Source organism: Pseudonaja textilis, chromosome 17 (genome assembly GCF_049901715.1).
Source record: "Pseudonaja textilis isolate UNSWEBS1 chromosome 17, rPseTex1.2, whole genome shotgun sequence".
Lineage (NCBI taxonomy): Eukaryota > Metazoa > Chordata > Lepidosauria > Squamata > Elapidae > Pseudonaja > Pseudonaja textilis.
Window position 1 is genome coordinate 6,336,018 of NC_142006.1, and position 23,986 is coordinate 6,360,003.

The 23,986-nt window shown below is 47.7% G+C and overlaps 2 protein-coding genes across 2 annotated transcripts; one reads left to right on the forward strand and one right to left on the reverse strand.

The window, feature by feature from the left end:
- Nucleotides 1-751: 751 nt before the first annotated feature.
- PKN3 (protein kinase N3) lies at nt 752-17,956 on the forward strand. The gene is made up of 22 exons (XM_026712262.2): nt 752-889; nt 2,611-2,863; nt 3,718-3,869; nt 4,659-4,767; nt 4,904-5,052; nt 6,028-6,214; nt 7,993-8,184; nt 9,062-9,171; nt 9,884-10,027; nt 10,705-10,780; nt 11,135-11,318; nt 11,793-11,889; nt 12,245-12,303; nt 13,211-13,277; nt 13,796-13,887; nt 14,476-14,652; nt 14,863-14,925; nt 15,118-15,194; nt 15,296-15,438; nt 15,703-15,810; nt 15,914-15,994; nt 16,278-17,956. The coding sequence occupies exons 1-22, from the start codon at nt 866-868 to the stop codon at nt 16,488-16,490; spliced, it is 2,757 nt and encodes a 918-aa protein (XP_026568047.1). The 5' UTR covers nt 752-865; the 3' UTR covers nt 16,491-17,956.
- Nucleotides 17,957-18,699: 743 nt separating this feature from the next.
- Nucleotides 18,700-23,270, reverse strand: ZDHHC12 (zDHHC palmitoyltransferase 12). The gene is made up of 5 exons (XM_026712273.2): nt 23,115-23,270; nt 21,458-21,597; nt 20,514-20,600; nt 20,102-20,268; nt 18,700-19,534 (listed from the first exon to the last, which is right to left on the reverse strand). Exons 1-5 carry the CDS (start codon nt 23,218-23,220, stop codon nt 19,222-19,224), a joined length of 813 nt encoding a protein of 270 aa, XP_026568058.1. The 5' UTR covers nt 23,221-23,270; the 3' UTR covers nt 18,700-19,221.
- Between the last annotated feature and the right edge of the window lie 716 nt (nt 23,271-23,986).

Consider the following 23,986-nt stretch of genomic DNA (forward strand, 5'->3'; position numbering starts at 1 on the left):
TGCTGAAAAATCAGATGCGATTTATATTGTTGCAGTCGATTTTTAATCTGGATCTGAGATTAAAACAAATTCAGGCCTGATTTCTAACAGTTTAGAGGATCTAATTAAGAGATCTCTCTGAATTCAAGTTGGATATTGTTCGAAAATCTGCATTGCAAATTGCACCCAATGAGAATTGTTTCTCCCCAAATTTAAAAGTGTACAAGATGGATTGAGACTGCACCCAAAAATTTAAAAGTGGAAACTAAAAAGGCCAAAATTACAAAAATGGTTTAATTAAAACAAGCCTTGTGCTGCAAGGGATTTTATTGGGCACAAGTGTTGGTTGACAAATGTCCCTGGTACATAGTATAAGATTGCAATGAAGAAAACTTGATTGGAATGCCGTCGTTATTTCTATTTGCTTTCATCCCACCTTTATTATTACGTTTATAAATAAGGTTGACTAGCCCAAAATCAGCCAACGAGCCTTTGGGATCTGCCATCCTCAGCATCTTCCTGCTGATATCCTGCCATAAGTTGCAAGGGGAGGGGGGAATTTTGGGGAGGTGGGGGGGAGAGATGAGCTGATGAGACCCCCAGGGATGAACCAGGCGCGCGGGGTCAGAATGCGAAACTTGCCCCAGAGGCAGCCGCTCCCCCCCCCCCATATGGCCACGTCAAACCCCAACTGGCCTGCGCGCCCGGGGAGGCCAGCATCTCCACGACCTTCCTAGGGCCTTTCCCGGGCTCGGGGCGGGTCGGAGAGCCAGCAGAGGGCGCGAGATGAACGCCGCGTTTCCTCCCGCGGGGCCGGGCCAAGTTTGAAAAAGTTCCGCCGCCGGCGCCGTACGGGGCTCCAGTGGTTGCAGCAGCAGCGGCGGCGATGGCGGCCGGGCATATCCAACAGGTGAGCGCGCAGGAGGAGCCGCGCCCGCGCAGGTGCGCCTTTGCAAAGTGGCCTCCAGGCCCGGGGGCTGCTACCCCACTCACACACCCCAAAGCCGCTAGGGCACCGGCGGAGTGAGGAGGGGTCCTGCCCAGCTGGGGTTTGGCCAAGCCAGGCGCCAGTTGGGGATTCCGACGCTCACCCGCGCGTTTTGGGTGGCTTGGTTGGGGCTTTGGGGTCGGGGAGTCCCTGCTTCTGGATTGGCTTGTTTGGGGGCGGAGGGGGTGCCAGGATCTCCCGAGTACTGGGATCCCCTGGGGATGCCCTTGGCTTTGCAGCGGGGGGGGGGGGCTTTCATCTGCCTTCCTTTTCTTTGCAAAGGACCCCCCCCACACAAAAAAAAGATGGGGTGTAGATGAATGGGTTGTTTCTGCTGCTCGCTTCCCTATCTTGGCTCTCTCGGGGTTGGGTCTCCCCTGGAGCAGAGATGTGTGTTTGTGCCTTGTGTTAGGTGAATCCCACTCATTGACTTTGCTTGTTGGAAAGCCCCCGGCCCATTGCCAGCCCCCCCCCCCCTCTGCCCTGGCTTAACCTTAAGCGGAGCTGCTGCGTTTCCTCCGAAATCCTGTCTTGTTTCCTTGCTGGGCGAGACTTTCCTGCCCGCGCCATGGTTTGTGCAAGTTCCAGGAGTTATTTGTTTAGAGAGGGGAAACTTTCCCAGATTTCCGGCTGGGGTGTTTCTGCTGTGGAATATCACACTGCCACACGTGTAGCCCCCCCCCACACACACATACACACCTTCACCCCTTTCTGCTTTGAAATGCGAAAGAGTGAAGCATCACAACACAACTCAGCCCTTGTGGGTCTTCGAGGCCAGCCAGAACATGCCAGTTTCCAAGCCTCTGTATTTTGATCACGGAGAAATGGGTTTCTTCAGACCAAAATGCTTTGATGACTTCTTTCAGGACTCTCTGACTTCTGAGTGTTATGCCGAGATTTCTCCTTCAAGACCTAAAAGGGAATTTTGGGGGTAGAGGAGCAAGTAAATCGTGGCTCAAAGTCGCCTTTGCCATCTTCCAGCCCTTCCTCTAAAGCGGCTACTAAATTAGCATTCTTGGAGCGTTTATCTTAAGGATACTTTAATTTCAGTTTGAATGGAATGAAATATTATTTTTCCTTTGCTCTGTCTCCTTCTTTAGAGCAGGGGGGGTTGGAAAATAAAATTGCTAAATAATAAAGTGAGTTTGCACACCCATCAGAATCCAAGAAAATTGAAAAAATTAAAAAATTCGCAATCTTCTTTCTGCCAGAATTAATCCGAAGACAGTCAAGTTTCTAGCAATAGCTCAGAAGTCGAAGGATATAATCTTATTATTAATGGTTTTAGGTTTAACCTTTTTTTCTGCATTTTGAGTTTTTGTTTCAGTTTGTATTTTTGCACTTTAAGATTTGTGTTTGTGTTTTGATCTGTGTTTCTGCCTGTTGCATTTTGTGTTTGTTTTTCGAGCCGTATTTCTGCCTCTTAACATATTTGTGTGTCAATTCATGTTTCTGCCTTTTAAGTTTGGGGTTTGTTTTGATTCCTGTTCCTGTCATGTTTAAATTGTCACCCCTATCGTGAAAAGTGACTGTAGGTGGCATGCAACTATTCAATAAAAGTTTTAAGTCGTTTATTTGTGTTTTGATTTCTTTTCCTGCATTTTGCCTTTTGTTATCTGTCTTTATGTTTGCGCAACTGGCAGAAGGTCCCAGATCCAGCAGGGATCCAGCAGAAACTGGAATCCGAAAAGGAATCGGTCCGCCGGGCCATCCAGAAAGAGCTGAAAATCAAGGAAGGGGCTGAGAATTTGCGGAAGGTGACCAAAGACAAGAAGAATTTGGCCCACGTGGAGACGGCCCTGAAGTTGTCCAGCCGGAAGTTGGAGCAGTTGCATTGCCAGCTCCAAGCGCTCCAAGCACGGATTGTCACCGGGGAGCGAGATGGCGGCCAAGCAGGTGGGATGTGGAAGTGCACATAGCCAGGGAATTCTGGGAGTTGAAGTCCATGCCTTCTAAATCAGGGGTCGCCAACCTTTTGGACCTCAGGGACCACCAAACTCATAACTGTAAACCCTGCGTAGTATTAATATGAATTTTGACTGATGGTGGCTTGCTGATGTTAGTGGGAGAGTCGGTCCCATATTCCAGAGCTGCAGGAGTCACAGGACTGGCCCTTTGGCCATCCCGGAGCAGCTGCTCCTCCACCCAGGTGCACCGGCCTGCCATGGACTGGAGTAGCTGCTCCGGGATGGCCAAAGGGCCAGTCCTGTGACTACGGCAGCTCTGGAATATGGGACCGACTCCCACCAACGTCAGCAAGCCAACCCGGGGTGGATTTCCCTCCCCCGCCGTTGGTCTTACCTTCCAGTTCCAGCTCACGTGGCTCTACTCAAGGTAAGATTTGCGCTTGGCCGAAGGGTGGGGGCCAGCGGGTGGGCGGGCCATGTGAGCGGCGCAGCCTTGTGTTCCCGTGCCACCTGGATTAATTGCTTTGGGGGGGACATTTCTCTGCGGACCACTAAAATTTTCTCACGGACCACCAGTGGTCCCGGCCCACTGGTTGGCGACCCCTGTCCTAGATCAACAGGGGGATTCTGAGAGTTGTAATTCACCCATCTTAAAGCCTGCCAACTGGAAAAATTCTAAGAGTCTTAAAGAATGCTGATTTGAGGGGGATTCTGGGAGTTCTAGTCCATACCTCTTAAAGCATGCAAGTTCAGAATCTCTGAGTGGTCTCCCATCCGGGTCCCGCCCCTGCCACACTGCTGCTTAGATGCCTCCTGTCAGACTGGCTTTTGTGTCCTACCCAGGTGCAAACGGATCGCCCGATCTCAAGCTTTGGGGGAAAGACCCCAGCCACATTTCAAAAAGGCTGGAGGCTTTGAAGAAACAGCTTCACATCGAGATGAAAGTGAAGCAGGGAGCTGAGAACATGATCCAGGTCTATTCCAGCACAGCAAAGGTGAGCGGGGTAACCCTTTGTCCGTCAAGGTGCCAAGTCACCCCTCTTCCCAGAATTCTGGGAGTTGAAGTCCACGTAGCTTAAATTTGTCAAGATTAAGAAACATTGACTGGTGGTCAAGAATTAGTAGTAGTACCGCTTTATAAAGCCTTAGTAAGGCCACACTTAAAATACCGCATCCAGTTTTGGTCACCGTATTATACAAAAGATGTTGAGACTCCGGAAAGAGCTCAGAGAAGCAACAAGGATGATTAGGGGAGTGGAGGCTAAAACATACGAAGAATGGTTGCAGGGGTTGGGTAGGTCTAATTTAATGAAAAGAAGGACTAGGGGTGATACGATAGCAATGTTTGAATATCTGGGGGGGGGCGGGGGTCAAGCCCCTGAAGGCTGGACAAGAAACAATGGATAGAAACTCATCAAGGATAGAAGCAACCTGGAACTAAGGAGAAATTTCATAACGGTGAGAACAATTAATCAGTGGATGCTCCAACACTGGAGGTTTTTAAGAAGACGTTAGACAACCATTTGTCTGAAACGGTGTAGAGTTTCCTACTCAAGAAAGGGGTTGGACTAGAAGGCCTTCAAGGTCCCACCCAACTCTCTTATTCTGTAAAGTTCCAGTCACAGAGTATGCAGCACTAATTTGGCGCTGGCCATTAGTTGTCTAGATTCTTGTGTAATTCATGAGTAACGCATCAGCTTAAGTGGAATTTCAAGTATGATCCTGATTTTTCACACCTCGCACGCTTGATGTTCCTCACCTCGGATTCTCTTTTCCTTCTCCAGGAGCGGAAACTCCTGGCAGCTGCTCAGCAAACTTTGCAGGACAGCAAGACGAAAATTGAGCTGATCCGTATGGAGATGCTGAAGCTCTCTCAGGCAACAGGTGCTCCAGGTAAGCCCCCTCAACCCGACAGGTGGGCCGCAGGGCATGCAAACAGCAGGTACTGGTTGGATACCCCAACAACACTGCTTTTCCGGTTCCTTTGCTGTTGCCGGTTCCTCTCGGTTATCCCCTTCCGCCTCTGCAGGAGTAGCAGGCCCCGTCCCGCTTCTGGAGCTGCGTCTCGAAGAACTGCGGCATCGTCTGCGGATTGAAGCGGCCGTGGCCGAGGGAGCCAAAAACGTGGTGAAGATCCTCGGCGGACGGCGGGTGCAAGACCGGAAGATGCTGGCAGAGGTGAGAGGAGCTTTGCGTCCGCAGCGAATGGATTCTGCGACCGGAGTCGATGAGACTGCATGTTTCTAGTCCCTGTGGAGGGTGGAGCCTGCAATTCAAGGGGGCTTCCTCCGCTGGATATGTTGGACGATCCAGGATCCCCCAGTGAAGATGGCCACTAGATTTGCAGCACCTTAGTGGGACCTGAGGTTTCTCAGGAAAGAACAATGGAATGAGAAACTGCTGGTGACCTTCTACCACTGCACCATAGAGAGTATCTTAACTTACTGCAACCTGTGTATAGTTTGCAAATTGTACAATGGCAAATAGGAAAGCACTCCAACTGGGTTACCATCATAGCCCAGAGGATCATTGGTTGCCTTCTCCCCTCTTTGGAAGAGCTTTATAGCTCCCGCTGCCTTAAGAAAGTTCAAGACATCCTCAAAGATCCATCTCATCCTGGGCACCCCTTTTTTTTTTAACTATTACCATCTGGCAGATGGTACAGGATAATAAAAACAAGGACAGATAGGCTGAAAAACAGCTTCTGTACCAGGGTTTCTATCCTTTTGAATTCTACTATATAGAGCAGTGTTGGTGCAGTTTTGGGGGTTTTCATTTCAATATGTGGTGTGTGTGAAGGATGTGTGTTTGTGTTTATTTGCACGGTCATGACGTGCCCTGAAGATGGTGTTTGATTTCATTGTATGAGGTGCAATGACCAAGTAAACTAACTAACTAACTAACTCTGGAAACTGCTGGATTTAAAAAAAAAATCTGCTAATTCTCACACTTGAATTATCCGTGCTGAATTTTGCACGTTAAAATTCCCTTAACGATCGCAGCAAGGAAGGTCGTAAAACAGGGCAAAGCTCACTTAAACCAATGTCTCGCTTAGCAACAGAAATTTTGGGGCTCCGTTGTGGTCGTAAGTAGTTCAAACTTCCTTTTTTTCCCCCCCTCCGGCTCCTCTCTCTCTTTTACGCTGTGCTGTAGGCTCAAGCCTGCCTGCAGGAATCCACCCAAAAAATCGATCTATTTCGACTGGCTCTCGAGCACCTTCTGAGCCAACTTTCTCCAGATCACCCAAAACGGCGGCTGATCAAGCAAGAGATAAGGGACACCTTCTCCCTCGGGGCCCCAGAGCCGCCCCCGACTTCGGTCAGGCCCACGGCTCTCACAGGTACCTTTCAAGCCGCTTCTTCTCCAAAGTCCCGGAAGGCAGGACGAGAGGCCGTGGGGTGGGAGCTCCTCAGAGCTGGGAGATCCAACCTGGAGCAACATTCCCGACAGTAGAGAAAAATGAGCCAGTGGAGTGGCTTTTAAGAAGAGATTGGACACCCCTTTGTCCAGGATAGGGTAAGGACGCCTGCCTAAGCAGGGGGCTGGACTAGAAGACCTCTAAGGTCCCTTCCAACTCTGTCATTGTGTTATGCTGTTAGTTTTATTTCAATATTTGTGTGTATCTTTCAATTTGATGAATTCAAACCTTGATTCGATTTCAATTTGATGAATTCAAACCTTGATATGTGTACACATACACACACACACACGCAAAGTAGGGTGCAATTATCAGACGGAGGAAGGAAATCACTTTGAATGAGAGGAAATGCCGATCTAGAGTTTTGTGTATGGAAAAAAAAAAACTCCAGCCAGAAAGAAGTCTTAACTCTCATTTGAGTTACAAAACTCTGGATATTTTAAAAAGGAATAAATATGTTCGCTTTCTAATGACATCCCGACTTTCCAACAGCTATAAAGTTTCAAATGCTTTTTTTTTTTTTCAAATTTGCCCGCACTAATCAAAGTCCACAGCATCAGACCTGTTCGATATGATTTTCTATTTGAGCTTGTCTGCATCCAAAGGAAAAGACAAGAAAAATTGGGCATTCACAAATTATTGGAAGCAAAGAACACCGTACAGATTTAATTACTATTTAATTTCCTTTCTTTTCCTTTTTTCGTCCATTTACTTCCTTTCCTTTCCTTTCCTCTTTCCTCTTTCTCCTTCCTTTTCTCCCCTTCCCCTTCCTTTTTTCCCTTACTTGCCTTTTCCCCTTTTCTTTTATCAAATTTCTACATTGCTCCTCACCTACAGTGACTCTGGCCAGCAGTATTACATGAAAGTTTCTCGATTTTAGACTTAACAGCATTTTTTTTTTTACAAAATCAAGGAATGTTCTTATGCGATAAGGAAAATGTTGTGGCATTTCTAGACAGATTGACTATGTTTAGTATAATAACACAGTTATCTCACTCATTCTTAGACGTTTTTGTGTGTGTGTGTGTTTATGTGTAAACACTAAATTTAAACGACAACAAAGCTGCAGACAGGTTTGCCAATTTCCACTAAAACTTCAAAGTACACCAAATAAACAGAAGCCTGTTTTCTGAGTATTGTAACTGGATCAGATTAATCAAAGACCCAACATCTCTGTTCAATCCCAGAGAGATAAAATCCAAGTTTCTTTTAGATCTACTGGCTAAATTCATCTGAATTTTCCATTCTGAATTATTCTGGTAAACAATTTGGACAATCCCAGCAATTTTCTCATCCAGCTATATATTTTGAACATTTTTTTTCATACAATCCCCCTGAGCTGTAAATTTTCCTGCACTATGTTAAAATTGCTGTTGGGTCTTTGGGTAATTAGCATAAGTTAATGCACAGGGAATCATTTTGATGGATTTTAAGGTTCTTCCCTCTGGCACATCTGCAGTGGCGTCATGGAAAGTTAAGTCCGAGAGAACTCAAACTGTGTCACTGGAGGTTTTCAAAAACGGAATGGGTGGCCCTTTTGACCAGGATGGTATAAGATCTCCTGCCTTGAGCAAGGGTTGGACTAGAAGACCTCCAAGGTCCCATTCCAGCCCTTTATGCTTCTATGTTCTACGAACTTGAATTGTATCTCTTTGGCTACAGGGGTTCCACACGTTGTGGCTCTTCTCTTTGGCTTGCAGGGAGCCTTCAGGTACGTTTGGTGGGCTGTGAAGACCTCTTGGAGAAGATCTCGGGCCGTTCCCGCGTGGTCACTTCCTTGCCGGTTTCCATGAGCCCTGGGGACTTCAAGCTCTTGAGTAGGACATGGGTTGGGGTCAACCTGCCCGGGCAGAGGTCTGCAGGAAAGCTCCTTCACCAGGAGGAACTCAGTAGTGAGTGTTGAAGGAAGAAATCACAGCTGACAGAGCCACATTGGGTCTATTACCCAAATAAAAGTGATCAGAATATTATTATTTTTCCATTTTTTGTTACAACAAAAAATATCATTGTGGTTCCATGGTGCCTTTACCTTTTGATACAAATATGACAATAGTCCTCTTGTTTAATATAGTTGGCAATCTTTTAAAATTTGATATTAAATAAGACATGCATTTTGTTAAATTATCCATCTTGATTATTTAATATTACAATATTGAAGTGATCAGGAACCATTCTAAGATGGGGACGTGGGTGATAAAGAGACGCCCTACAGTCTGTTATTCTAATTTTATTTTAAAAACAGTACTGGATGCTTTTAGGTTCCCGAATGAACTCAACATACAGGTGGTCCTCGACTTACAATTGCAGTTGAGCCCAAGACTTCTGTTGCTAAGCAAGAGTTCAGTCAGTTTTGTCCCATTTTACGATCTTCCTTGCCACAGTCGTTAAAGCTGAATCACTTGCAGTTGCGAAGTTAGTAACAGTGTAACGTTAAGTGAATCTGGCTTTTCATCGACTTGGTTTGTCAGAAGGTCGCAGTAGGGGATCATTTGACCTTGGGACGCCGCAACTGTCGTAAGTACATGCCAGTTGCCAAGCCTCTGAATTTTGATCACGCGACCACGGGGATGCTGCAACAGTTGGGTAGAAACTGGTCCTAAGTGCCATTGTAACTTCAAAACCGTCCTTAAATGAATGCCACTGGTCTGTAAGTGAGGACCGCCTGTACTGTTAGGGGGGCTTGCCACAGGCTCTTCCCAAGGAAACATGGGACGCCCCCTAAAGATCTGATGTCACCCCTGGTTCTTCCTTCCTTCCTTCCTTCGGCAGGAGAAGTCCTGGCAGTTCTCAAAGTCGACAACAAGGTTGTGGCTCAGACCAACTGGGGGCCGGTTAGCAGGCAAGCTTGGAACCAGAGTTTTACCGTCGATTTGGAGAGGGTAAGCCTGCTTTTCCTGCTCCTCCTCAAAATCCTCGCTTGCAAAAGGAAGATTTCAAGTAGCTTGAGAACAAACGCGCAGCGTGTATATACAAGCAGTCGGTCCTTGAGGTTTGGAAAATTTAGGTAAGAAAAAAAATGCATTTTTTAATTGGCCAAGTGTGATTAGACCTACAAGGAATTTGTTTCTGGTGAAAGGAAAGGAAAGGAAAGGAAAGGAAAGGAAAGGAAGGGAAGGGAAGGGAAGGGAAGGGAAGGGAAGGGAAGGGAGAAGAGAAGAGAAGAGAAGAGAAGAGAAGAGAAGAGAAGAGAAGAGAAGAGAAGAGAAGAGAAGAGAAGAGAATTGAATTCTTTATTGGCCAAGTGTGGTTGGACACACAAGGAATTTGTCTTGGTGCAAATGCTCTCAGTATGTATGAATAATTGACACCAACATTTCTGTTGATAAGCAAGAGAGTTGCTTAAGTCACACGTGGTTACGGTATGGAGGGATTTGTCCCTGAAGGGGAGAGGATGGCTCAACATCACCCTGCAGTCCTGAAGGTTAAGGCTGGACTAGAAACCCACTTCCCCGGCCAACCCCCAAACCGCTACCCCCCTGGCACCATTACCGCAACCGGCAAATCAGATGCCATGTTGAGGATCAGAAAATTGGAGAAAGGGGATCCTTTTGGGAGCTGCTTTTCCTGATCTCTCTTCCCTTGGCCCTGCAGTCTCGGGAGCTGGAGATCTCAGTCTATTGGCACGACTGGCGCCAACTCTGCGGGGTGGCATTTCTGCGCCTGGATGGCTTCCTGGACAACGCCAGCCACCCCATGGTGGTTTCCCTCGAACCCCGAGGGACACTCTTCCTAGAGGTAAAGGGAGCGTTGGGGGCTCCCCTCTTACGGCTTTACAACCCTTCGGTCCAGAGTTACAACTGACTTAGAACCAGTCCTCACACTTATGCCCAACGCAGCATCTCCAAGATCACGTTATCAAAAATTCGGGCGCTTGGCAACTGCCATAAAAATGTACAATGGTTGTAGCAGCCTGGTGGGGGGTCCTGTGATTCCCCCTTTGTGACCTTCCCAGCTGGCTTCTGACAAAATCAGAGAGGGAAACTCGATTCACTTAACAGCCATGGGATTCACATAACAACCACGCTGATGTGCTCAATCATGGTGGCAAAACAATTGTAAAATGAAGCCTGATTCATTTCACAACTGCCTTGCTTTGCAACGTAGAGTAGAGTAGAGTAGAGTAGAGTAGAGTAGAGTAGAACAGAACAGAACAGAACAGAACAGAACAGAACAGAACAGATCTACTGTTGATACTGTGTTGTCTAGTATTGTAAGAGGTGGTCGTATGGGAGGGTTTTCCCTAAAGTCTACCACCATTTCTACGGCTTTCAGTCTGTTCAGTTCCAGATTGTTCCGGTCACACCATGAAGCAAGTCATAAAACCTCCTGTCCGTATGCGGAAGTTGAAGTCCACAAAGTTGCCAAAGTTGGACCTCCCTAATTCACAGCCACTGCTCTTCCTTCCTCCATAGGTGACCTTCAGCCAGCCAGTTGTTGAGACCCACACCAAGCTGCAACGCCAGAAGTGCATTTTCCCCAAACAAAAAGGTAAGAGATGCTTCTCAAAGGGTTTAGGGGTGAAGAGCAGAGATGCCGATATTTTTACCCACGTTAAGAACTTCCATTGCATCATCTGATGACCATCCTGGACAGCCGAACAGCTCTTAGATCCTAGAACCTAGGCTCATGGGGCTGGAAGGGATCTTGGAGGTCTTCTAGTCCAACCCTTCTCAGGGCAGGAGACCTTCCACTCCTTCATGGTCTATCAGAACTCAGGTTGAGTTTTGAGGAGAAATGCTGGACATCCAGAATCGAAGGGTGGCCAGGAGGGTGGCCGGCCACCAAGAAAGCCCACCCAGACCACCTGTTGAGCATCGCTGGCTTTGGTGTCCTTCCCCGCAGGGAAAGAGTTCCTCCGCGCTTCTCAGATGAACGTCAGCATTGCCACCTGGGGACGTTTGATGATGAACCTTCTGCCCCCTTGCAGTTCCTTGAGTGCTTCGAGCCCCCCTTTCCGAGGGTCTCTGCATCCAGATGTTGGTTCTGCAGCTGTTGCCGAGGTCAGCCCGGGGCCCTTGGGGTCCAGGTGAGCCAAAGCTGGAATCCAGTTCGTTCACAGCTACTCCTTGACTTACAACCTAAAATTTCCATGGCTAAGCAAGGCGGTTGTTCATCGCAATCTCACCCAACGTTACGACTATTTTGGCCAGGGTTGTTCAGCAAATCACGGCGGTTATTAAGTGAACCATGCCACCGTTAAACAAACCCTGCTTCCCTCGTTGACTCTGCTTGTCAGAAGGCAGCTGGACGACCCCCATGATCACAACGCAACTGTCATAAGTACATGCCAGTTGCCAAGAGTTGCCCCAATTTTGATCCTGGGATTGTGGAGGGTTGCAAGTCTGAAGACAGGTGGTAAACTTTGAACGGTCGCTAAAACTAATGGTTGTAAGTTGAGGATTGCCTGTGTTAGGCGGACAAGGCCGAGTTAGGCACGTGGAGAGAAAAGGAGAGTTTAAAAATATTTTTTAAAAAACCAAAATCTCTCTTCCAAATTCAGCACTTCCCCTCCGGGAAATCAGCCGCCCCCTAAGCCCCCCCGCCTTTTCCTGCCTCTTTCCTGCAAGGAAACCGTTGCCTCTCCAACAGATCCGGCGGTAAGTCTAGCTCGGTTTGGTTCGTCCTTTGGTCCCAATGAGTTTTTGGTTCTGTTCGGGAAGCTGTAGATTTCGAGTACCTAAAGACGTAATTCTTTGTTTTTATTATTATTTTATTATTTTTATAAATAACTCAAGGTGGAGGAACATACCTAATAAACCTTCCTCCTCCTATTTTCCCCGCAACAACAACCTTGTGAGGTGGGTTGGGCTGCGCGAGATGGGGACTGGCCCAAAGTCACCCAGACGGCTTTAATGGCTAAGGTGGGACTAGAACTCCCCATCTTTTGGTGACTGGTCCAAAGTTTGTTGATCACCCAGTGGTCTCCTCTCCTTCCCTGTGTCCTGTTTTTAGGAACGGAAGACTCACCTCCTCCATGAAAAAACAGGCAAATTGCAACAGACCAGTATCAGGTACGAACCAAAACACGAGAGGCATTAACCAGGTTTTCGCCAGGTGCTTTAAACATCCTTTGCTGCAGCTGGTACCCTCCTGCTGGGTGGGAGGGTCCTCCTGCTGTCTGGGTAAAGATGATTGTAGTAGAAATAGAGGTCCTGTAGGGGGCACGAGCAGCACGCTGCCATATCTCAAAGCCTACATGGCTTCAAATACCTACACGATCTCACTCAGCAGAACACTGTCCCTGGCTGGTACATGATCTCACCTGGCTAACATCACCACTTCCTTACTTGTACATTCTTAAGGATTGGCAGTCAGAATTCACCAATAAAAATGCTGTCACTGCTTTCCCTTTTTCTGCTTGTAAAAAACTGTATAAAAGCAATAAACGCTGCTCAGGCAGTCAGACATCTTGGCACCCCTGCAAATGACCGGTCTTTGACTCCATCAGAGGATGGGTACAGGTAGTCCTCGGGTACAAATGAGCCCAACATTTCTATTGCTTGAGTGAGGCTGTTAAGTCAGTTTTGCCCCGTTCAATGATCTTTCTCACCACCGCTGTTAAGTAAACCACTGCAGTTCTCAAATTCATAACAGGATTGTGGACTGAATATGGCTTGTTCAGAAGGTCACAAAAGGGATCATTGGACCCCGGGACACTGCAACCGTCATCAGTACATGCCAGTTGCCACGTGTCCGAGTTTTGATCACGCGTCCATGGTGTTTCGGCAACAGACCTAAGTGTGAAAAAAAATGATCATATCGCTTTTTTTCCGGTACTGTTGTAACTTTGAACGGACATTAAGCAAGCAGTTGTAAGTCGAGAACTTCCTGTAGCATAATATAGCATGTCAGGCAGGAAAAACTTGATCTGAACCGGCTTTCTAGATGCTTTAAATATTTCTTTTTTTGTCTTCCCAGGAGAACTCCTCTGCGGCTTGAAGACTTCCGTTGTATGGCGGTGCTTGGTAGGGGCCATTTTGGAAAGGTAGAGTAAACCTAGAGTAGGGTCGCAAATAGGGAATCACATGACCCTGAGATACTGCAACCATCGTAAACATGCACCCAAATTTTGATCACGGGGCAGGCTGAAACGGTCATAACCTTTTGGACCTCAGGGTCCAACAAACTCATAATTTTAAATCCTGCGGACCAGAGACCCTGGGGAAAATCCCCAATTATGTCTGCAGGAAAATTCCCCGCACCGTTTTCCTGCCGATCGATCGTTCTTTATTTGGGATTGCAGGATATAGTCTCCAGCTCTGTTCTCAGGGGGAGAGAGAAAGAGAGACTTTTGGCTCCATGCAAGGAAAGCAGCAGAAGCCGCAGAAGTCTTTCTTTCTCTCCCCCAAACTCCACCAGAAATGAGTCTTTGCTGGCGCAGCCTCTTGGAGCAGGGTTAATGACTTGGTCATTTGAGCATTTGTGGGGCAGGTGTAAATGTGTTGGGGCAAACTGGCTTTTATTTTGGTCTGTTCCCAAGAGGATTTGGATCCTTATTTCTAGGTCTTGCTCGCCCGTCACAAAGCCACCCAGAACCTCTTTGCCATCAAAGCCCTGAAGAAGCAGGAGATAATTAGCCGGGATGACCTGGACAGGTGAACATTGCTTGGTTTGTAAGATTTGCATTTGGTTTTTCCTCTGGGGTGTGTGTGTGTGTGAATGTTTCTTGGCAGCTGGGCCAGGTGAGAAGAAAAGACGACAGGTGCAAAATCTGTGGGGTTGATGGTGGACTCGAATTTGGGTCTCTCTAGGGTTCATCATGGTAGCTTTGGGCCGGGTGAGAGTCTCAACAAAACAGCTGGCCAGCTTTTTTGCCTAGTTATAGGCATAATTCTTTTTCAGGATGGAACTGATATTGAAGGTCTGTGATCCCAGTTGTTGGTGTTTCCTTTTTCTTTCTTCTTTTAAAAAAAAGATGATTTGTTTTTCATTTGGTGAATTTATATGCTGCCCATCTCAGTTGTGAGACTCTGAGCAGCGTGCAAAGTTATTAACGCAGAATAATGCAAAAATAAAAATCAAAAACAGCCTGAAAACAAATAAATCATTTTTAAAAAATAAAATAAAAGCCATTTTAGGAAAGGTGCTAGTCTTTGTGAAAGTGAAGGGGAAATTATAAATAAAATATAACAAGATATCTTTATTGTCTTTTGTTGTTTCCTCAACATTTTCATCTCTGGCAGCTTGTATTGTGAGAAACGTATTTTTGAAGTCATCAACTCTTCTGGTCATCCTTTCCTGGTCAACATGTTTGCCTGTTTCCAGACTTCGAGTCACGTATGTTTTCTGATGGATTACGCTCCTGGCGGGGACCTTATGATGCACATTAGCTTCAACAATTTCTCTGAAGATACCACTCGGTGAGTGGATGAGAACAGAATAACAGAGTTGGGAAGGAACCTGGAGGTCATCTAGTCCAACTGCCTGTTCAAGCAGGGGAGCCTATACCAGCACTCTTGTTAACTTCAAACATTCGCTAGGTGCCTGGTCCTAAACTGAGGACTAATTGTGTACCCTTAATTATGCTGTGTGTTTGATCCTCTTCCTTTCCCTGTTCAATCCTGTCAAAGGTTCTACTCTTCCTGTGTTATCTTAGGACTTCAGTTCTTACATGAAAAGACCATCATTTACAGGTAAGAAATCTGAAAACGCAAGGATAGAATTGCTGGTTTTCGTGGCTAAGGTGGGACTAGAACTCACTATCTCCTGGTTTCTAGACCAGCCCCTCAATCATTACACCAAACTGTCTCTCTATTCCCTTAATAACAGGCTTCCCTTTCTCCCTTTCACCTCCATTTTTTTCCTGCTTGCTCCTTCTTCTCCAGAGATCTGAAAATGGATAACTTGCTTCTAGATTCTGAAGGATTTGTGAAGATCGGGGACTTTGGGCTTTGCAAAGAAGGTGAGAAAAGAGAAATTCGCCTGGCGGGGGGAGGGTGGAATAGCTGTGAGTATTTGCAATCCCGTATCGGGTTTGCTCACCTCTTTTATCCCACTTCCCAGGTGTAGGTTTCGGAGACCGGACTAGCACTTTCTGTGGCACCCCAGAATTCCTGGCTCCAGAAATTTTGACAGATCCATCCTACACCCGGGCAGTGGACTGGTGGGGGCTCGGCGTGCTTATTTTTGAGATGCTCGTGGGGGAGGTGAGCTGACAATGATTAGGTCTTCTTAAGCATCAAGAGGGACGGAGCTAACTTAATTGTAATTCGATTAATTATTTCAAACAAATCAAGCAGTTCTTCTTGGTTGAATTCCTCTTAGGCAAGAGCTGGTGACTTTGGCCCAGCCTACCTCGCGGGGTTGTTGTGTGGAGGGGAGGCTGTTTAGACCCCTCCCCTCCCTTGGGAAAAAAAAGGTAGGTGAGAAACCCCAGAATTGAAACAGTTCCACATTCTTTTCCTTCCAAGTCTCCGTTCCATGGTGACAACGAAGAGGAGATGTTTGACAGCATCATCAGCGAGGAAATCCGTTTCCCACACTTCCTCTCCGAGCTCAGCACTTCGCTGTTGCACAAGGTAGCCTTGTGGATTCGTGGCGGGGTCCCACAGCAAAGTTTTGGTCTGGATTGGAACCCAATCCTGTTTATTTTTCTTCTTCTTCTTCTCCTTTTATCATCAGCTTCTCCAAAAGTGTCCCGAGCGACGCCTTGGAGCAGGAGCGAATGACGCCGAGGAAGTTAAAATTCATCCTTTTTTCAAGGTATGAAGGCCCCCCCGCCGCGCCGCCCCCCCCAATTTCCAACCGCCCAAATTCTGATTCTATGACTGTGAGGATGCTGCATTCCTGATAAGTTCAAGAACTGGTCATAAGTCACTTTTTTTTTCAATACCATTGTAACTTCGAACAGTCGCTAATGGTTGTAAGACTGCCCGCCTTGTACTTTTGTGCAGCCAGATCCTATGGTGATTAAGACTCGTGAAGTTGAGTGTTTGGGCCGTTTTTGAATTCTGTTTCTCTCTCTCTTCCCCCACCCCCTCCCCAGGAGATGAATTGGGCTGCTCTGTTTGCACGGAAGCTCAAACCACCTTTGGTTCCCACCCTCAAAAGTGCCACTGACGTCAGCAACTTTGACAAGGAGTTTACGTCTCAAAAGCCCGTCCTCACACCTCCCGATGAGGCCATCCCTCTCTCGGTGGAGGAACAAGCCCGGTTCAAGGATTTTGACTTCCTTTCCAAACGCCTCCTGGATGTCTGAGTTTGGGCCTGATCCCTGCACTGCTGCTAAAGATTCTCCCCTCCCCTGCCCCTCAACTGCTGCTCAAGACAACCTTTAACAGATCATGGCTTGGGGAAACTGACATTTCCTAGCATTATTTTTGTACATTTTTTCCAGGCAAAAGTTTTAATCGTCTTGACTCTGGCCCCAGGGACCATCCAAGAACTCCCACTAAATGCTGAAAGGTTGGGGACGGGGCCAGTTTACAGAGAGAGATTGTATGCTGGATAGTTGTGAGTCTTGAAAAGAAATTGTGACTTTATTTACAGCCTTCTGGAAGGCTGATACAGCTGTGCATGCAGAAATCAGTCCTGCAGTTTGGGGTTTGCTCTCAAAATCCATCAAGTCCCCCAAGAGCTTTTCTGTAGCATCCGGTGGATTTAACAAACCAGCTCTCCATTCAAGGACCATTTCGGCTGGTCTCCTCCATCAAGATAAGACGGAGCATCCCAAAAGCAGGATGAGAATCACAGTTGTGTGTTTGGGAACCTTGCCTCTTCTCCAATCTCTCCAAGATGATTTATAGTGGGTCCAGAACCCTCCAAGACAAACAAACCTAATACCATTTTTAGACGTATCTGACTGAAACCCAACACTCCGGATCGTTTTTCCTCTGCATTTTATGACAAAATGTGTTGACTCCGACCAGATGAAGGCTCTCCAAAAACGTCCTTTCCTTTTGAGAGATGTAGGGTGTAGCTTGCACTAAAGAGGTCTTTCTCAAGCTTGGCCACTTTTAAGACTTGTGGACCACAACTCCCAGAATTCCCCCCAGGCTTCTTTGGGGATTCTGGGAGTTGAAGTCCACCAAGTGGCCAAGTTTGGAGACCTTTGATTAGGATGAAGAATTGGAGCCACGTGGCTCTCTTGGCCTTGCCTGCAACTCCCAGCCCTGGATAAGGGAAATCTGCTTCCCCCATCCCCGTTGGATCCCACCACTGGACACTCTGCACATCTGGATAAGCTGCCTACCCACATTGGATCTCCAGGAGGTGGAATGACCGGCGGGCAGCACACAGGCTCTGATCAGTGAGGAATTCGAACTCTATCCTCCGCAGACGACTGCAAGAGATGTCCAGCGTTGGCTGCAAACAAAGCCGGTCTCTGTTCTTCCCCGTGGCTTCGGAAACAAAGCGACGCCTCTTCCTTGTTCCAGGACTCGGCCCAGGGCGCACAATGCCCCTCTTTCAAGGGGTTCACTCCGCCAGGCCTCAGCTGCCTCAATTTCCCGTCTGCTTCGCCTCCAGAGATGTCACTTTGGGGGGGGGCAAGAGAGTGAATTTATGCGAATTGTATTGTTTCCTCTCGGCACCAGGCATGGGGTGCAAATTCCCTCCCGTTTGGAGGGAGGGGTGTAAGAGAGGAAACTCGATGCAAAATGTGCCTTGCCTTTCGGTCCTGCCCTGTGATGGAATTAATTTAAAATTAAAACTCGTTTCGATATGAAAGAAGAGCATGCTTTCTGAGATGGGGAAATCCTGCTAGCGCGGCTGAGCATTTGCAAGAGGCAGGAAAGTTTCATTTATTTTTATTTTTTTTTCCCCCAGCTGGCTATCTCCAGGCCTGCTGTGGATGATAGGAACCGTAGTACAAGATACCCGGGAGGCCCGTGTTGAGTTTGGTAACGGCAGAAACGATTTCCGTGGTATTCAACTTTCAGCCACGATTCAAACCAGGATTTCTGTTGCTAAGCAAAGCGGTGGCCACGCCCGCTTTGATGAGCCTCTTTGCCACGAATCACTGCAAGTCGTTAAGTGAATCTTGCAATTCTTAAGTGACTCCCGTTGACCTGGCTTGTTGGAAGCTGGTTGGGAAGGAGATCACGAGACCCTTGGGCACTGCAACCGTCATAAATATGGGTCAGCTGCCAAGTGTCCGAATTTTGTCCCAGGGCCATGGGGAAGCTGCTCAAGTATTATAATAGGCGCCAAAAAAAAAAAAGCGGAAGACATGTTTTTAAAATGGTATGATTGGTTATTACAACAGTAAAGAGGTTTTTTTTTTCTCTTTTTCTACTTTCAGGCAGCATTTTTTGTGTTTTGTTAGGGGGGAAAAGGAACAAAATTGGACATGGGAAAACGACTGGCTCTGGCCCTGCCCGTATTTAAGCCCCACCCACATTTAAGCCCCACCCACTCCATCTCTTGGCACCCGCCCACCCCAAGCCAACAGAACACACCCTTTGATGTAAGCTTTGGTCTTTTTATTAACATTAGTGTTGAGTTAAAACCATTTTTTTTTTTTTGCTAAAGCTCTTCAACTTCTCACGGCTGGATACGCCTTGTTGTCCCTTAGCAAAACCTGAAGCTCAGCTTCCAAGGAGCGCCTGCCTCTCCGGTCTCAATTCGATACGAACGTCTGGCCGAAATCTGCCTCGTTTGTGTTCTGGACCGCTTCATCTTGGGCTGCCTGCATTTCCTTCTTCCTCCTGCCCCGACCCTGTCGGCTTCCTTCAGTTCTCCTTCGTAGCCTCTGCCCAGATCTCCAAATCTCAAAGCTGAATCTCCAGTTGTTAGGGTTAGGGCCCTCACCCCCTCGTTGGCTCACCCCAACGTGACCCATCCAATTTTAGCCTTTGGTTAGAAGAGGTGAAAACAAGCCCTCCTCCCAGGTCAGGGTGATGATCGGTGCTTCGGCGTCACCTCCAAAGCTTCCCTTGTGACTTCCGGGCGGTGCGATCCGGTGGATTTCTCTTGAAATCCTCCTGCCCTCACACCAGCTCGCTTTCCTCCGGCGGGTAGAGTTTCTCCCAGGCCATCAGACGACAGGCACAGAAGAACCTCCAGAGGTTGAGGAGGACCCCCTGGTCGAAGGGGTTCTCCACCTTGCAGTGTTTCAAGTAGGAGATGCGGTGGCGGGACATGAACTCCCAGGTGGTTGTGTTGCAAGAGACGAGGTAGAGGTGGGAGCCCAGGAGGAGCATCGCGATCACGGTGCAGATGAGGAGGAGGAGGAAGGAGAGGAGGAGGAGCAGGTGGCATTGAAGCCAGAGCCAGGAAAAGGACTGGAAATTCAAGCCGGACCTTTTGAAGAGAAGAGAGAGAAGGAAAGAGGGAAGAGAGAGAGAACTTAGGAATGACTGTTGGAATATTGATAGTCCTCGACTTACATCAGTTTTCTTAGTGACCATCCAAAGTTAAGGTACTTTTAAAAGGGTGACTTAGGACTGTCTTTCACACGCCCATTGCAGCATCCCTGTGATCACGTGATCGACATCCGAAGGCTTGGCAACTGGCATGTTATCTATGCCTGTTGCACTGTCCTCAAGTCACGCAATCCCCTTTGGCCACCTTCTGACGAGCAAAATCCACGGGGGAAGCCAGGTTGGTCATGTGACTAACTTAACAACCGCATCACTGGCTGGGGAATTCTGGGAGCTGAAGTCCACGAGTCTTAAAAGTCGCTGTGATTGGGGGAAGAAAGAAAAACAAACCCTGCTCTTAACACAAAAGCTTTTCCTTCGCTATCATGGCGGTGACGGCACCGTGGACGGGAGACAACCTGGTTTTGGTGGACAACGGAAGCGATGCCACCGTTTTACCCCCCCGCCCTTCAGAGCCAGCATAAGAGCCCCCGGTCCCGTTACTCACCAAGCCACCTGCAGAGCCCAGAGCAGGACCGCGAGCTGCAGCCCCAAGTAGAGTACGAAAAGGGGGTGGTTCCTTTCCCCGATGCAGTTCTCGATCCAAGGGCAGTGATGATCGTAGCGGCGGACGCATTGCTGGCACGCCTGGCAATGCTTGGCTCGCAAAGGTTGCTGCAAGACGGCAAAAGGCATTGTTTCATCCTCACCGAAGGCCTTTCGACTTAGCCTGGAGGGCCATCAGTCGGAGACGGCAGGGGGTCAGACTAGATGGCCTTCGGGGTCCCTTGAAACCCTGACTTTCTATGGCCGTGTGCTGGCCAAGTCCTACTCTTTACTCTTGTTTTTTTTTCCCACCCATATTGTTCTATGATGCTATGCTCTCTCTCTGGCCTTTTCCCCGAGAAACCAAGGCCTACCTTCACCATGCAGTATCCACACCGTCTGAGACGAACGTTGGGAGCCTGGGGGAACGTTTTGGCCTTCTCTTCTCCGGCCATTGAGTCCTATCAAAATTATATTCAATAATCTTGAGCAAAAATTGAACCGCCTCAGTACTTACCTATTCTTTCCTAAGTATCTTTCTTGAAAAACAAAAACACCTTTAAGTAAAACAGGACTAAAATAAAAAAGCCTAAATAAAACAAGAATACAGTTGATGTACAAGTTCTTTTCCCCCTACAACCATAATGGAGCCAGCTGACTCTGGTTGTAACTTGTGACCGTCATAAAACAGGTCACGGCTAGGACAGGCCAGATTTTACAATCTTTTTGCAGCGGTCGTAAAGCAAATGCTGTAAAGTGAGCCAATTGTTCATGAAGTTTGTTTAAGTAAATTTCAGCCCCATTTTACAAGGCTTCTTAACCACAGTTAAGAGAACCTGGCTGCCCCATTGTCACAAGCTTGGAAAAGGGGATCACGTTACTAACCCTCAGGACACTGCAACCGTCGTAAATATGAGTCAGTTGCCAAGCGGCTGAATTTGGGTCTCGTGACCATGGGGAGAAATGCTTCACGCATGAAGTGTGAAAAACGGTCCCAAGTCTTTTTTTTTTTCAGTGCCGTTGTCCCTAAACGAATGGTTGTAAGTTGAAGAGTACCTGTACAGACTTCATCCTCAATTAGTGACCACAACTGAGACTGGCAATTCGGTCGCCAAGCGAAACAGTCCCTAAGTGAGGCTGTGACGGAGCTCGTGGTCTGTCTTCCCTCACTTTATAGACCCGCGAAGGGTCGTATTGGTGCGGATTGTGTGTAGCAACCCCACGCTTTGCCTCCGTCGAGGGTTTCAATTTCATGCCCTTTAAAACTCCCAACAGCCCCCCGAAATATTCCCAGTTTTTCCTTGAGGGATCGGCCCACCTTCTCGTCCCCGCTGTCGTCCTCAACGTAGCCTGGATTCATGAGCGACACAACAAAATACAGGACAACGGAAGAGAGAACCAGCACAATGAACAAAAGAGGTTGGAGAAGTTCTCTCTGCTCCAGTTGCCTCCGGAGATCTGGAAGAGGAACACAAATTGGAAATTAGATTAGATTAGAATTCTTTATTGGCCAAGTGTGATTGGACACACAAGGAATTTGTCTTGATTCATAATCAAGTGGTGCCTTGGATCTTGGCGCAGGAAGCAAGCTGAGTGAAGCTGCCTTCTGTGATCGACTGATGGTGCCTCCCTAAAACAATTGGGGCACCACTAAAACTGTCCGGATTGACAAATTCCCTAACAATCAATTGCAAAAGACAGCGGACAGCTTGTTTGGAACAGCTGACATCCTGCAAACAAGATATCAAACATCCACATCCAACTTCTGTTCATCCCAGGTCCTTGGGAAGGTCTCGACAGGGGGATAAAAATGCCAAATCCAAACATGTAAACATCTATCATTTTTAATTTGGAAGAAAAAGCAAAACGAACATCGTGCTTAGTCCAAAACTGTAATTAATATGGAGCTAAATAATAAACTAATAATAAACTATTACAAATGTAAGCATAGTGTAAAATTATTAGTGCAAAGACTCGGAAAATATAGAACAATAAATAGTTTATATAGCTAGATTTAATAATTGGGAATATTTTTAGTTTCTTCAAACATCTGATTTTATTACCATTCTGTATATTACTTTCTGATTTTATTAGCGCTATTATAGATTTTGATTTTCTTTTTATCCCGCCTTTATTACTGTTATTAAATAAGGCAGCAAAAAAGGCGGATAGTTCTTCCTCCTCCTGTTTTCCCCATAACGACAATCCTGCCTGAAATGTCAACCATAAAATATTTATTTTTTTAAAAAATGAAGATTCTGTTCTAGAACAATAGAGTGGAATCCTGGAATCTTGCAGAGTCTGTTTCCTGGCCTGGCTTCCCTTAAAAGGGCTGGTGGTTCATTCGAGAGGGTGCAATCTTCAAATTATTAGAAATAATCGCAATTCATGGATGAAATGGCCCCTTCCCTGTCAGGAGGCCAGAAATATCCAGGCAGGAGGATAAAACAACCTCAGAATATGGGAAAGGATCTCTCCGGACCGATTCGATGCTCCCAAGCTAGGTTCACACAACCACTAAGTCTCCCCCCCACCCTTTAAACTAGGTTAACAGAAAGACAGGCGCCCTTTGCACAGAAGGCGCGTTGCCCATTGCCAGATCAAAACTCTGGTTTAAAGCGATGCCCACGAGACCCGGAACCTCCCACCCGCTACTCTCTTCAGCCACGCAGGTCCGAATGTGAGAAAACTCCGACGCGTGTTGTCCAAAAAAAAGGCGGGGGGGAGGGAGCGAGCAACACGCGTGCACTTTGCACTAATCTGTAATAAGGTTGGCACACCGCGGCGATCCTTTGCCGGTGCTGCTTCTGGCTGAACTCGTGGCCGCTTCGGCTGGAGGGAACAAGCCGTGGTTAACCTAGATCGTGGCTTACACTCAACAAGCCACGATTGCTTCCCCCCGTGGCTTGGCTTGGCGGGGATCTCCCGGGCATTCGCCCAAATTTACCCTGCCAGGGACCCCGAATCAACCTCACCTGTGTCGTGCAGGAAGAGCCCCACCGTCACGCCCAAGCTGAGCCCCGTCTGCGCCGCCCTCACCGCCCACCCACCGCCCGCGGCCGGCCGGGGCCGGGGCCGCATCCTCCCTCGCCGACCCGCGGCTACTAAGTTGCCCCAAGCGGAAGCGCCGAAGCTCCGCCCCCCCCCGCCGGCGGGAAGACGGGATTGGCCGGCCAGAACACAGGGGAAAGGCGTGGCCGGGGACGCCACGCGCTGATTGGCTGAGCCGGCTCGAACTGTTCCAAGTTCGCCTCGAACTCGCCCGTCGGAGGGGCGGGCAGTGGGAGCGATCGGGCTGGACTTCGACTCCTATCATCCCCCTCCCGCGGGCGAGGATTATGGGAGTGGGAGTCCTCCGCAGTGGGGAGAGAGGAGGAGCCCACCTCACAGGGTTGTTGTGGTGGGAAAAACAGGAGGAAACCAAGTAGGCTGTTCTGGCTTGAGCTACCAATGGTGTAATAAAGGTGGGATTAAATAATACTAATTCGCCATCCAGGGCCCACAAAGGTGTCATCGTAACCTCAGGAATTTCTAAAGGAACCTTCAAGGTCCAACCCCATAGAGAATGGTGAGCTCATTCCTTGCACAAAACACACCGGCCGTTTCAACACAGTGGCGATTTCCCCGTCTTTCCAGAAATGGGATGCATCTCCAAATGGTGTTTTGGAAATACACTGGAGCATTCGCACTCCCGTACCTAATTCAGAAATGAAATAAAAACCGCATCGTTGTAATTTCAAATTATTTTCTGCTAAGCCCAATTCCCTTGGCTTCAAGACAGAAACCCATGCTGATTTCCCGTTCCTTTAAAAAGCCCCAGGAGAAATTGGACTTTGTAAACAGCAAA

Coding starts and splice junctions, on each gene's coding strand:
- PKN3 (XM_026712262.2), top strand. CDS start 866: ATGGCGGCCGGGCATATCCAACAG. Junction 6,215..7,992: donor CAGGCCCACGGCTCTCACAG/GTACCTTTCAAG, acceptor TTTGGCTTGCAG/GGAGCCTTCAGGTACGTTTG. Junction 9,172..9,883: donor TTACCGTCGATTTGGAGAGG/GTAAGCCTGCTT, acceptor TTGGCCCTGCAG/TCTCGGGAGCTGGAGATCTC.
- ZDHHC12 (XM_026712273.2), bottom strand. CDS start 23,220: ATGCGGCCCCGGCCCCGGCCGGCCGCGGGCGGTGGGTGGGCGGTGAGG. Junction 20,601..21,457: donor ACGACAGCGGGGACGAGAAG/GTGGGCCGATCC, acceptor TAATTTTGATAG/GACTCAATGGCCGGAGAAGA. Junction 19,535..20,101: donor TGGGCTCTGCAGGTGGCTTG/GTGAGTAACGGG, acceptor TCTCTTCAAAAG/GTCCGGCTTGAATTTCCAGT.